Raw genomic sequence first — 14460 nt, forward strand, 5'->3', positions numbered from 1 at the left:
AGGTGCAATCTAAGGTCCACACCGATAAAGTCAACATTACCCTATTTGCCCATGCACAAACTTCTCCCATAATGCAGAAAATAAGCATTTCTTAGGAACTTTTTGTCTAACAAAACACTCTAAAAATAGATTTAGCTCAACAAAACTAAGTCCAGTTAATTAATGAAGTGACTTGTATCTTTTTACTCTTTGCAAACAGGGATCAAGTTTACACTGTAAACTTGAATGAAGTTCCAAAATCAGAAGTTACTCCAAGCAGGGTGAGTAGATAGAGGAATTGGCAAGGGAGGCTTGGAGGTATTTTGTTTGTTTGTTTGTTTTGTTGTTGGCTTTTTTTTTTTTTTGTGGAAAGAAAATGAACATTTTTCTGGTTTGATTTGAATAGAAATTAACATGGAGGTCAAGGCAGCAGGACAGAGAGAACTGTGCAATGAAAGGCAAACATAAAGTAAGTTTATCACATGCACTGTCACCTGCTAATGTGAATTGTATATGTGAAATATGTGATTGATACATCTTAACTCTCTTTTCAGGATGAATGCCATAACTTCATTAAAGTCTTTGTTCCAAGAAACGATGAGATGGTATTTGTCTGTGGAACAAATGCATTTAATCCTATGTGCAGATACTATCGGGTAAGGATATTGAATATGTCATTAATCTGTTACTGGTTTTGCTTGCACTAATTATGCTGTAGGAAATATAGCCAGTGTGACTGGAGAGTGTTTCAAGGTGAAATAAAACCAGACAGAAGCCAATTTGCTAAATTAAGTTTTGTGGAAAGACAATGTTATGCTTTTGTGCCAGTATACAAAATAGAAATGACACTACCACCCATTTGTTTTTCTTCTCTAGCTGAATACATTGGAGTATGATGGGGAGGAAATTAGTGGTTTGGCAAGATGCCCATTTGATGCCAGACAAACCAATGTCGCCCTCTTTGCTGGTAAGAACTTTGCTTGTAATGAGTCTAAATGATTAATGACACCAGAGCAGCCAGAGCGCTTTTAAAGCAAGCACAGGAAAACTAAAGGTGTCAAGGTGCCTCTACTCTTAAATTTTTTAAAGGACCTCCAAAGGATTAGAAGCTGACCTGTTAATAAATAGGTTACAGCAATTTGTGGAAGAATGGCAGTAAAAAAAATGGGGACAAATACAGCCTAGTCAGAGTTCTGTAGATCATTAAAGGCTTCTTAATACCACATTTTCAACTTCCGTTTTAGATGGAAAATTGTACTCAGCAACTGTAGCAGATTTCCTGGCAAGTGATGCTGTTATTTATCGCAGCATGGGGGATGGATCTGCCTTAAGAACAATAAAGTATGATTCCAAATGGATAAAAGGTAATTTGGGGGAGTGTTTTCCCATATGAACGGTGAATATAATTTCAGTGGCACAGAGAGTCAGGTAATTCACAGCCAGCATGTCTTACTGTCACCATACGTGCGGCTTTCAACATAGTATGATCACAATAAGAAAGCAGTATCAATAAAGCATTTTTTTTTTGGTAAATACATCAATGAATGAATCTGCAGTCACAAAATAACCATGCTGAAATGCAATTCCTTTGAGGCTTTTTTTTTTTTTTTAAGTCCATTAGCCAACATTAAGGCCTTAAAGTCCATTTAAGCTCCAGTGCACCCATATTTAGACATCCTCAAGTGTCTGGAAGACTAGACCTCTTGTTAGCTGGTATAGAGAAGAAGCTTCTCCTGTGGGAGAAAAGCTGCCAAATCACACAGTGTAGTCAGTGTTGTATGCCAATTGAACAATTTTTTGAAGTAACTTTCTCCTTGCTCTTTATTACAGAGCCACACTTCCTCCATGCCATAGAATACGGGAACTACGTTTATTTCTTCTTTCGAGAAATTGCTGTAGAGCACAATAATTTAGGCAAGGTGAGTATCCTTACAGCAAGCTATTGCTAGCTACAAGTCTTTGCAGAGTTAGATCATCCTAAAACAGCAACAGTAACAAGCACAGTTTACTACAAGAAGAAGGGACTAGTACAAAATTTATGTAGTTATCCCAATTTTATAATTTACAGGGAGGAAAAAAAAGGAAAAATAGAACAGGGCGTTCTTCAACCAAAAAGTTGTTTGTATTCCTTCTGCCACGCAGTTAGGAGAGCTCTCTACAGGTATCTTTCTGTTTCACCGTTGCCTTAACTGTTGTGGCAAGTAATGGAAAATCTGAGTGTTGTTTTTTTTCATGCTTATTAAAGGAACAAAAGAAAACAACACAAAAGAAGAGTTTCAAAGAAGTTTCTCTAATGTCCCTGGGTATTGAATAATTCAGTCATACCATTACAGAGTATAATACTCATGCTTCACCATGGAATGATATTCTATAATAAATTATTAACTCCTTTACACATGGTTAATTAGAGTCTTTAAATCTCACTAACAATATGATTTTGAAGGCAAGAAGGGTAGGGACAAGCTGGCAGAGTTGCATTTGCTTGGTGATACATTAAAATGCCTGTGCACTAGCAGCTAAACATTGTTTGCTTTCTTTCTTTCTGCATGGATGAATGACAACTGCCTTTCTGATCTTCAGTGTTCTTTATTAATATCTCAGAAACGAGAACTCTCGCCCTTGCATCTCTCAAGCCTTCTTCCTTTTTCCTTTTTCTTTTTTTGTCCTTCACAGGCTGTGTATTCCCGTGTGGCACGCATTTGCAAAAATGACATGGGGGGTTCTCAGAGAGTCCTGGAAAAACATTGGACATCCTTTCTGAAAGCTCGCCTCAACTGCTCAGTTCCTGGAGATTCATTCTTCTACTTTGATGTTCTACAGTCTATCACAGACATAATAGAAATCAATGGAGTCCCTACGGTTGTCGGTGTATTCACTACACAGCTTAACAGGTGAGAGATGAGCAACCTTCTATCAAAGGTAGTTTTTTGCTTCTCTCTTACACTGAGATTGGTGCCATTGTAGTCTGATTTCTTGCAACTATTTTTCTTATTTTACAGCATCCCTGGTTCAGCAGTCTGTGCTTTCAGTATGGATGACATTGAGAAGGTCTTCAAAGGGAGATTTAAAGAACAAAAGACTCCTGACTCTGTTTGGACAGCTGTACCTGAAGACAAAGTACCAAAGCCAAGGTAAAAAGTTTTTACTTATGATACTGTAATACTGTCCTTGAAAGGCCTACATTAAAATCAGCTGCACTCTTGGGTGACTTGTTCGGTAAAAATCAAAGCAAAGCTTTACACTTTAACCATAAGGATGCTCATTAACAGGCTGCCTTCTCTCATTAACTAAAATATCAAGAGGGAAAAAACAATGTTGTCTTCCTTTCAGACCTGGCTGCTGTGCAAAACATGGCCTAGCAGAAGCTTACAAAACCTCCATTGATTTCCCAGACGAAACGTTGTCCTTTATTAAATCTCATCCTTTGATGGATTCAGCTGTTCCCTCAATTGTTGAGGAGCCTTGGTTTACCAAAACACGTGTCAGGTATGACATAATTCAGAGTTAAAGCATGTGGGAAGGAAAACAAGGAAACACACTGTTAGTTAATGACATGCCTTTTGGTCTTGATAGATACAGATTGACAGCAATTGCTGTAGACCACGCTGCTGGACCATACCAGAACTACACAGTCATATTTGTTGGCTCTGAAGCAGGAGTAGTACTTAAAATCTTGGCAAAGACCAGGCCTTTCTCTTTGAATGACAGTGTATTACTGGAAGAGATTGAAGCATATAATCATGCAAAGTAAGTATTACCAGAACACCTAAAATATGTAGCTTTTCATCTAGTCCTTGGTACCTAGCTAAATAAAAATGATGGTGAACCAAAACTAATTCATTATTACCAACATCATCATTTATTTGTCATTTCACAGTGTTTCTCATGTTGAATAACCTGAAAATATTTGGTTACTTGCCATTTTGCTTGGGTCGAGTGAACAACCTAATTCCACTCTAGTGACGTCAGTGATACAGTCTAATTCTTCCACAAATAGATACACATCTTCCTGAATATCAAACATCAGAACAATCTGCTGTTAAAAAGCAACACTGAGAGCTTATATTGAGGGTTTCTCAACAGTGACCAATAATAAATAAACTACATCTAATCATTTTAAATGTGTTTATTCTGGAAAAAAAGAATTTGGAAATGGAAGCAGTACAATTAGACTCTACAGGTGCCCAGTACAGGACTCCTGTTCTGTTCTGTTGAGATATTTATGTCATCTGGGAGAACAAATAAAATGAATTTGTATTTTTAAAATAGTCATGTAGCTGTAAATAAGAGTCAGAAGTCAGTATTGATAACCCAGCTTATCAAATCATGTTTGCTTACAAGCCACTCAGAAAAGACTAGTATGTTATATTTATATAAGGAATTCCTTTTTCAGTATCCAAACAAACAATAAATAAATAAAATGTTTTCAGCATAAGCTCTGCCCAAAGTACTACAGTTGTAAAATAATGGCTTCCCATTATTTTTCTTAACAGGTGTAATGCTGAGAGTGAGGAAGACAGAAGAGTCATCTCCCTTCAGCTAGATAGAGACCACCATGCTCTGTTTGTGGCATTCTCCAGCTGCGTCATTAGAATTCCTCTGAGTCGGTGTGAGCGTCACGGGTCATGTAAAAAGTACGGCCCCGTTCCTGAATTCTCCCTTAAAGGAAGGGTGCCAACATCTCTGGGGAAGGAAATTTTAAAAAAATGTATGTTTTGGGTTTTTTTTCTCTTGCAAGGGCGTGTATTGCTTCACGGGACCCATACTGTGGCTGGTTAGACCATGAGGCATGTGGAAGAGTGACACCAGGCATGCCGTAAGTACTCCTTCTCAAATTAATCCAGCATCTCTACCATGTATTTTGTAGACTATACAAGCTTGTATCCTGTGCCTGTTCCCTTGCACTCTATTAATAAATGCCTATTTTTTAGAGCTGTTTTTTGAATGTACTATATATATGAGAGAACAGAATGCTGAAGTCTGAAAGTTTGAATTCTGCAAACTCTAAGTGAAGACTTCCTTTCGGTGGGGGTTTTACATGTGTGTGTGATGACAAACAGACCTGCAGGAAGAGCTGTAGGAAGCAGGATAGCAACAAATTGCTGCCTGTAAACCTGAGCAGCTCAGACAGGACAGTACACGCTGTCCCCTCCCAGCCCTGCTCACAGCCAGGGCACAGTCAATTGCAAATACAAAAGCACAGGTTTCAGAGTAGGGAAAAAGAAAGGTTTTGCCTCCACACTGAAACTAGGGTGATGTATATACATATCAAAGGCTTTATGCACAGATCTAGTCTGTAATATATAGTGCATTAGCAGCTGTATCTTAAAAAGAGGCCTTTGTAGCAGGCTAGCCCAAACTTCAGCTTAGTGTAGTTGCACAGTTCTATCCAAACCCAAGAGCACACCCAGTATAGATGTGACAGGGTCACTATGAAGAACATGATCTTTTCTACTGACTGGCATTGTATATACAATGTTAAAGCCTGGTTATAAACAAATTGTGTGTTTGATAAAACCTTTTTTTTTTTTGGCCATACACTAGGTTTTGCCTCTCTGTGGTGACTGAATGTTTCCATTTATTGCTTCCAGGAAAAAAAAAAATCACTATTTTTTTCCCTATTAATACTGTTAATTGCAGGTTCTCTTTATTTGTTTCATACAACCACAGCACTGGAGGATATGTACAAGATATAGAATATGGCAACACAGCGCAGCTTGGGGACTGCCATGGTAAGGCATAGTCATTGCTTTTCATTTATAATATCTCAGCAGTAGTCTGTGGCCACGCTTCACTAAAGATGTTAAATTTATGATGAACTTTCCAGTAACACGATGAACACATCACCTGTTGTTACTGTGAATGTTCACAAAGATGAACTTTTTTGTCCTGGGTGGCAGAGTTTTGTCTTTCTTCTCCTTCACCAGTTTACAACTACTTGGGGTCTACAGCAAAGTATTGAAGAATTTATTTTTTATAACCAGTAATATTTTAGTTTTCATTTTCCGTCGCTCAGGTTTGAGATCTTTTGCTTTCTTTTTGTTACTTTTTACTGATTACTTGTTCCTTTAATTCTTTTAGAAATTTTGCCTACTACAGCTACACCAGATTACAAAATATTTGGCGACCCAACATCTGGTTAGTTTTTTTAATTTTTTTGAATTAATGACCTTTACTTTCCTTCAGTTCAGCATTTTCAGCCCTTTTTTCCTTTTGCACAGTTGGCAATCCTTCATTTTTGTGCTTTTACTCATGTTCCCACTGATGGTAAAGATAGTCAGACTCTTCTCACTCAGTACTTCACCCTGTGTAGTCGCATGTTAACAGCTCATTATTTATTGAGACATCTTTTATTAAAGAGCCTGATTAATATAGATGACATCTTCACTTGCACGAAAGTCCACTAAGCTTTACTCTGTATCCCCAGCCATGCATTTGTGAATGCCCCTATTGGTCATCTCTAGTAGATGAATTGCAGAATTTCATCATCTTCCTCCTTACTGCTCCCTTTGTCTTTCCTTCTTTCCCAGCAAGCTTTTTGTACAAATACGCATTTCAGAAAATGTGTATTTCTCTATTTTTAAAATGTTATAAGTAGTTTGTGCTAATGGAAAAAAATATCACAAACTGTGTAGCTGAATGAGGACTTGTGTAAACAAAGGTAGCCTAGGAAGCTTTATGTATTGCTGTCAGAGAGACTTTCACATCCTTTTCACCTTCAGTGATTTTTTCTAACAATGTTTTCATTGTCAGCCCTTGGTGTTCCAGGAGGCAGGACCCAATGCTCCTCTGTTGAACTCAAAAGGAGAACCTGTGTTGACTTCAACAGGAGCAAGACTGAGCCATATTTTCCAGTGTTCCTCCTGGAACTTGGTCTCTTGTTTCAAACTGAGGGCATGTTTGACTGACAAATCTGAGAAGAATCTATTTCTATGTTTAATTTGCAAAAGTGCAACAACATGTTTTGTTTTTTGTTGTTGTTGTTGTTGTTTTGGTTTGGTTTCTGATTATATTTATACTTCTGTAACTTGACAAGAAGTAATGTCTGAGACAAATATTTACAGATATATTAACCATAATGTAAGTTAGATACTTGCTTAGGAAAGCAAAGCAAAACTGTTATATGGAAATGCTACCTTGCCTCAGTTAGTGGTTATCAATTGAATTTTCAAAGTGATATTTTAGAACAGGTACAATTGAACCTGGTTTTCAAGACCTGAATGAGCATGCTTTTGGAGTACATTTCTCAGTCAAATCTCACATCACAGACATACACGCCTAAACCTAATGGGACAGTGAACACAAAATACTTGTGTGCAAAGTAGATTTTGGATTGTAAACCCAATTTGATATGTTTCCTGCTCATGCATTTCCACATTGGCTTTAGTGATTCTGCTCAGTAAGTGTATGACAGAGGAGCTAGAATCTATACAATATTGTTCCTTAGGAACCATTACAAAATAGAGGTTAAGAACATTCCTTTCATCGTCCCCTCAAGAAATGGCTCATTCAACAGTTCCTGGTATCCTGTAATAGCACTAATGGAGCTGATCTGGTTTCTCAGGAGTAACCTATAGTAAGCATGTATCTTTCTAAGTAAAATTATATTTTTGGAAGATGTTTAGAAGGTAATGGAATATGTTGTCTTCAGTGAACAATATAGCAATTAAGTAGTGCAAGTTGTGCTTTTCATCTCTACCAGTTGTTTATATCAACTTTTGCACTGCTTTCATGTTTGACTTCTCTGGCTTTTTGGCTAGTAGCTGTTGATGCTTTAATGTGTGTGGTTTTGTTTTTTGTTTTTTGTTTTTGTCATACTTAAAAGTATTGAACCAATTGATTTCAATCAGTCCTCTGTAGTTCTACAAAGTGTAGTGGGTCACATTTTGCTGTCAAGTAACTCCCATTAAATACTGTCTCCAGCGATAGCTTAGATATGCCATGAAACAGCGAGGAAAGCCTGACGCCTGTAATACACATTAATAAAAATCTGTTTGCCACCACAGACATGGAGTTCTCCTCAGCTTCCATTACCACAATGGCAAGTATCCCAGTTATATCACCTAAAGTGATTGGTTCCTGGAAACCTAAAGTGACTGGCTCTCGGAAATTTGTAGTTCAAGATGACCCAAACACTTCTGATTATTCTGATCCATTATCAGGTGTCCCAAAGGGTAAGGCCTTACCAGGGAATACATTGCAGCTGAATGGAAACCTGATAGTCTCAGCATTTTCTAAGGTTTAAGTGTAACAGCAGTGATTGTTGGGCTATATTTTACACCCATTTCCTGTGAATATGCAGACAGTGCAATCATGATTCTCGTACCTATTTAACCAGCGTTCATAAGTGCTGCTTAGAGCTTATAATGGGAAACACAGATAATAAGCTCAGCCTTTTATTCCTGGGGTGCTCCAAAGCTCCCATTAAAATCAGTGGGAGTTCTGGATGCATTAAAAAAATTAAATTCAGGATTTATCTGCACCTCTGGTGGTTGTTTTCAAATGAGTCTAGTTTGGATAAGACTATTAGTCCTCATGAATGGTTGCTTACAAGAGCTTAATGGCAGGTTTTTTTTGTTATTTTGGTTTTGCAGCGGGCAGGGGCAGGAACAAAGCAAAACACAGCTCCATGACACGGAGCTTGAAGTGGGGCATATCCCAAACTGCTGCCTGCGGCACGTTTGTGAAGAATGTGGTCAGATCTGAGTAAGGATGTGCTGAATTTTTATTCTCTGGATATGAGGGTTGGTTTTAAAAAAGGTCTCAGTACATGGAGGCACAGAGATAGATTTTAATCTGAACACAGAAAGAAACATGTATGGCATGTAATTCATCTTTTCTGTAGTCATTCTTTCAGCTAAGTGAACCTTTGATTAGGCTCTTACAGCAACAAAGATTTCAATTCAGCAGGACTATTGCAGTCAACCAAAGGCTCAAGAAGCTTCCAGCCCCATAAACAAAACTTAAGTCTTCATCAGTACACAGAATAGCTGGCTGACAGACATGTTTGCACAATTCTGTATTTACTGAAAAATCTCACCAGCCAAAAAAAACATTTCTATTTTATTACCATTCACAAAAACATATCAGGTTTCCTATCAGCCATTACGGCAGTGCATTTGTCATTTTAATTTGTTGCAGTTATTTTCCATTTTGCTTTAAGTTTTTTGTTATCATTTGCTCTTGGTTCTGAATCATATTTTGTGTCATAGCTATTAGTGAACTTTATTTATGTTCTTTCTTCTTCTGCACAGTGCCATTAAAACCTATAACCCTGAACATTAACGATGTTCAAAGGCCTTGCCTCTAACAAAAATGAATCTGTTCCTTCACTCTTGCTCTTTCATTTTAACATCCCTTGGGATAGTTAACAGAATTACTTTCATTAAAAACTAACATTGTCTTAGCTGCAAGATGTCTGTGGTTGCTTTAAAAGTCTCAAGAAACAAAGGGAGCTGGTTAATACATGAATCACAAACAAATCCAGTATTCAACTTTGTCTTAACAAAAAGTTTTCTAAATTTTAACATTATGTAATAACTTAACCTTGCAAGGAGTGTTTTTTCAATGGTATGCAAGTATTATATAAGTTCATTATTGACTACAAGCAGAAAAGAAAAATTAGTGCTTTAATAGAATGCTGTAATCTTGAACTTTGAAAATTGTATGCTTACATAATGCAAAGTATGCTACTCCAAGGCTAGCAAGCTGTAGATATATTAGTTTACAAGTTTTGCATCAGATTGTCTTGACGTGGTTTAAACAATGCAGTATGTACATTATACAGTTCTACACAATATTTGCATAATCCTGTCTCTCTTTTGATACTGATTTATGAGTTGGGCAGAAAATTGAGAGGGAGCTTCATCCTTGAGTTATTAATTGCTGTCTGGCCCAGTAGCACCTTCTAACCTCAATTTTCTAGCAGAAATCGTTAATGTTAATAGCATACAGGCCCCTATTTGTGAGCCTTAAAGGAAATTTGGGGACAGGCTAAACCAATAGCATACAGTGTACAGCCAAATGTAATATGAGGAGTGAAGCTCTGACAAGTATTCTTCATTATCAAAGAAAATGGACAGTCTTTGTTTAGGCTGATCAATGCTAACTCCGTCCTTTTTATTTATAAAATTATTTGCATTCACCAGTGCTGTGGATTGCAGATTTACACTAACAGTAGGCACAGAGCACTTGAAAACACTTAATAGACACTGCTGTCCTTCCCTGAGGCAGACTAACATCTTCTGAAATGGACCAGTATGAAGTACATGTAAATTTATGATACACTGCATGTCTTTTGCAGGTGTGAGGTGGGAAGTGCAATCAGGAGAGTCCAACCAAATGGTACACATGAATGTCCTAATCACTTGTGTCTTTGCTGCTTTTGTCCTGGGAGCCTTTATTGCGGGAGTGGCCGTTTACTGTTATCGGGATGTGTTCGTACGAAAATCCAGAAAAATACACAAAGATGCAGAATCTGCGCAGTCCTGTACTGACTCCAGTGGGAGCTTTGCTAAACTGAATGGGTTGTTCGATAGTCCCGTCAAGGAATATCAACAAAACATTGATTCACCCAAACTCTACACAAACCTGTTAACTAGCAGAAAGGAATTGCCACCAAATGGGGATACGAAGTCCATGATGATGGACCACAGGGGCCAGCCTCCAGAATTAGCTGCACTTCCAACTCCTGAATCTACACCAGTTCTTCAACAAAAGACTCTGCAGGCCATGAAAAGTCAGTCGGAGAAAGCACATAGTAATCTCAATGCTTCACGAAAGGAAACCCCACTAAAAAGCCCGCAGTTTTTTCCTTCCAGTCCTCCACCCCACTCTCCTCTAAGTCATGGACATATCCCTAGTGCTATTGTTCTTCCCAACGCTACTCATGATTACAATACATCTTTCTCAAATTCTAACGCGCACAAGGCAGACAAAAAGATGCAACATATTGATCATCCACTTACAAAACCATCCAGCAAAAGAGACCACAGGAGATCTGTTGATTCCAGGAACACCCTGAATGATTTCCTGAAACACTTAAATGAAACTACTAGTAATTCCAAAGCAATTATGGGAGATATCCAAGTGGCCCACCAGACTTTAATGCTGGATCCAATGGGAAATATGTCTGAGATACCACCTAAAGTTCCCAACAGGGAGGCATCTTTGTACTCTCCTCCATCAACTCTTCCACGAAACAGCCCCACAAAACGGGTGGATGTTCCCACCACACCTGCAGTACCAATGACCTCTTTGGAAAGGCAGAGAGGTTATCACAAAAATTCTTCACAAAGGCATTCAATATCTGCCCTTCCTAAAAACTTAAACTCACCAAATGGTGTTTTGTTATCCAGACAGCCCAGTATTAATCGGGGGGGGTATGTGACTCCCACAGCAGGCACAAAGATGGACTACATTCAAGGGACACCTGTCAGCGTTCACCTCCAGCCTTCATTGTCCCGGCAAAGCAGTTACACGAGCAACGGCACCCTTCCTCGTACGGGAATAAAGAGGACACCCTCCTTAAAACCTGATGTGCCACCAAAACCCTCATTTGTTCCTCAGACAACGTCAGTCAGACCACTGAACAAATACAGTTACTAGGACATCTGTCCTAAAAATGAGTGTGATATTGACCTGTACAGGTTGTGAGATGATGTTGTGGTAGACACGTAAGACAGAGACTTGCTTGTAATTACAGAGAACAAAGTGGCCAAAGAAACTGTCTTTACTTCAGCAACATCTGTGTCTTGCCACATGTAGCTATAGCAAGACTTTGTGTACTTGCTGAGTGCAACCAAACAAAAACAAAGGAAAGTGCTGGTCATTACATTTCTTTTGTTTGGAGCTAAGGAGACATGTAGCACAATGGGGTGGGGGCTACTTTACTGTTCTAAATAGCTTAAAATGTTCTTGGGAAAAAAAATCTGTAAACAAATACTTGAAAAATGGGTTCCATTTTAGACTGCCATTAAGCGTGGTCCTTCCCATTAAATGTGAACATTTTAATATGTATGCATTCACCTTGCCTCTTGCACAAATGTCAGAAAATGGTAATGTCTCAATGAATATCTGGGTTAATAATCAATTTGCTGGAATTCAGTCTCTGGCCCAACTGTAGCATATATTTTTTTTTTCTCTTGTGCGTGGCATTTTGTTCGTGCCACAGATAAAGCTGTGTGTGTGCGTGGATGTGTGTGTGTACTGTACACACTAGGATGTACTTAGGTTCCCATTGCATCTTTTATGCTATGGAATTGTTTACATTGAGCATGACTGAACAGACAGATGACTTTGCCTTCTGCAGCCGACAGCTAAGTTCAGTTTGGCGACAGCTATGGAAGTACTACACATTGCTGCCAGCCTTCTGGATAACACTCCTTGATGAACTAGTCACCCAGTGAAAGAGAGCAGATACCTTTAATTCTTCATAACTCTGTTATGCTGCTATTGATTCAGAGCTGTACATTTCAAATCTAGTCTTTTGGGCTGGAATGGGGGAGTTTTACTATGTTTTCACAGTGCCTCCATCCAATACCTGGCCACTGTGAACTTGAGCCCTGTATGTCTCATTGAGGGCAGCTAATAATCAACAATTCATTTGGCAAAGGCCTATGTAACTAGAGAAGGTTACATTTTTGTTGCATTTAATAATGCCCTACAGTCTGATAGACTCTTGTCTGTAGAAAAGAGGAAACATTAATTGGCCTGGCAGAAGCAGTCTGTGAAAAATCAACAGTAGTGCAATCAATTTGTTTTTGTTGTGTAAAGTAAGGTTATTTTTTTTTTCCAAAGTCATGCAGGTAATGACAATATTCTGTAAATATTATGTGTGAGTTTACCTGAATCTGTGCATTTTGTGCCTTATTCATGCAAATGATAAAAGTACTAAAACAAAACAAACAAAAACAAAACAAAACAAAAAAACCCTGTGAAGTGTTCTCACTATAGCACATATCTCCTGAGTGCCAGTTGTAAAACCTCTCAACAGCACACACACACCCCCTCCCTGCTCCCGTCCCAAAAAAGATAAAAAGCAAGGATAATTAACAGTAACTAAAGGCAGCCTACAATCCAAGAAGACAGCAGCATTAAATCACCTTGCCATGATAAACATTCCACTCCAGCTCTCTGAAGGATCAAACAGTTATAATGTGAAATCAAATGAGGTTTCTAGGGTAATGGAACACCTGCTAAAGTTGTGTAAGCTATTTAGTAGGTTTTACAGTATCCACTTGCAGCTGATGTTCAACACAGATAGCTATTTTAGCTTGCAAACTACACACTACCACATTGTTTATTGAACATAAATATAGCAATAACCATGGCAGAGGAATAATCATGAATTAGCAGGACAAATAACTGCAGTGGGTTTCAGAGATGGTGGAGATTTATGTTATGTGTTCTAAGGGGAGAAAAGGTTAGTCACTGAAAACTGGATCTCTGTTACAGAACAAAGAATAAAGGACAGAAGTAGTCGTTTTTTCTTGTAAGGCTGTAAGGGACATTTATTTCCTTAGACCTCTGGATCCAAAAATCAATGATCTCTCTTCCTAAACAATTCTGTCTTGCAACTAAAACACTACAGATTAATAACATAAAAAAGTACTTGGTTGTCAAAAGACAAAAACTGATCTGAATTCACTTTACAAATATTAATTAATACAGACTTGTGTGAAATCAAAATATAAATGTATGTGAACCCTGATAACCTCCTGTAACATTGTGCTGCCTTGTAGATGGTAATGTGAGTTCTCTCAGTATTTATGTTGAAATTTCTAACATTCAACCTAGTCTTTATTCTGTTAATTTAATAATAAAAGATGCTTTATCCATTTGTGCAAAGGTAAACGCAGATTGTATCTTTTTTAATGGTACGGCATAAAAAAGTAACCCTTAAATGAAGCTGCTCTATACTATAGAGTACTTTAACATGTATAGATATCTTGTAAACTTGTATTGTGGATGTGTAAATAATACGTTCTTTGGGTTTTTAACACCGCATGTAAAGTGAAAATAAAATATTCCAATGTACTGAATGTCTAACTTCATTGTTATTGAGGCTACTTTAGGTGTTTTGTTGGGATTACAATAGAAAGAAAAGAAAAAAAAAGCTTGCCTTTAATAGCTCGGTGATGAAGGCACAGAGACATCCCCTCATCAGTGTTACAGGAGCTCAAACAGCTTGCAGCAGCCAGTGGTGATGCGCACAGGTGTACTTCCATTTCCATTGCAGCTGCATGTTGCATGCATGTGTTCTTGAGGGAGCGTGTCTGTAGGTGACTGTTAGCCTCCTGAGTTAAATACAAACCATCAAAGTAACCGTATGTATTAGGGAGTCAGAGCCCATATAGCGCACCAACCAGATGCTTTCAATTTGAAAATACATAATATACTCGTATATGGATGTCTTACTGGAGCTTGATACAGGGTGCAGTTGAGCTCTGTTACCTATCAACCTCTTGTTAGGAATAGGAA

General features: G+C 38.1%; 1 protein-coding gene across 15 annotated transcripts in view; it reads left to right on the forward strand.

Annotated features, from left to right (window-relative positions):
* The window catches only part of SEMA6D (semaphorin 6D), a 237279-nt gene extending 223269 nt beyond the window's left edge, over positions 1-14010 (forward strand). For 9 of the 15 annotated variants that reach the window (XM_082769260.1, XM_082769265.1, XM_082769261.1 and 6 more), the window contains 16 exons: positions 200-260; positions 386-448; positions 534-635; positions 856-946; positions 1224-1343; positions 1810-1898; positions 2653-2870; positions 2979-3110; positions 3310-3465; positions 3553-3726; positions 4473-4613; positions 4718-4795; positions 5620-5711; positions 6061-6117; positions 7986-8153; positions 10283-14010. In XM_082769260.1, the coding sequence (XP_082625386.1) occupies positions 200-260; positions 386-448; positions 534-635; positions 856-946; positions 1224-1343; positions 1810-1898; positions 2653-2870; positions 2979-3110; positions 3310-3465; positions 3553-3726; positions 4473-4613; positions 4718-4795; positions 5620-5711; positions 6061-6117; positions 7986-8153; positions 10283-11586 (3046 nt within the window). In that variant the 3' untranslated portion in view covers positions 11587-14010. The remainder of the gene's footprint in view (positions 1-199; positions 261-385; positions 449-533; positions 636-855; positions 947-1223; positions 1344-1809; positions 1899-2652; positions 2871-2978; positions 3111-3309; positions 3466-3552; positions 3727-4472; positions 4614-4717; positions 4796-5619; positions 5712-6060; positions 6118-7985; positions 8154-10282) is intronic. The other 6 variants (XM_082769258.1, XM_082769254.1, XM_082769259.1 and 3 more) reach the window with 6 other exon arrangements.
* The last annotated feature ends 450 nt before the right edge of the window (positions 14011-14460 follow it).

This window comes from Aythya marila, assembly GCF_965140915.1.
Source record: "Aythya marila genome assembly, chromosome: 11".
Classification (NCBI taxonomy): Eukaryota; Metazoa; Chordata; class Aves; order Anseriformes; family Anatidae; genus Aythya; species Aythya marila.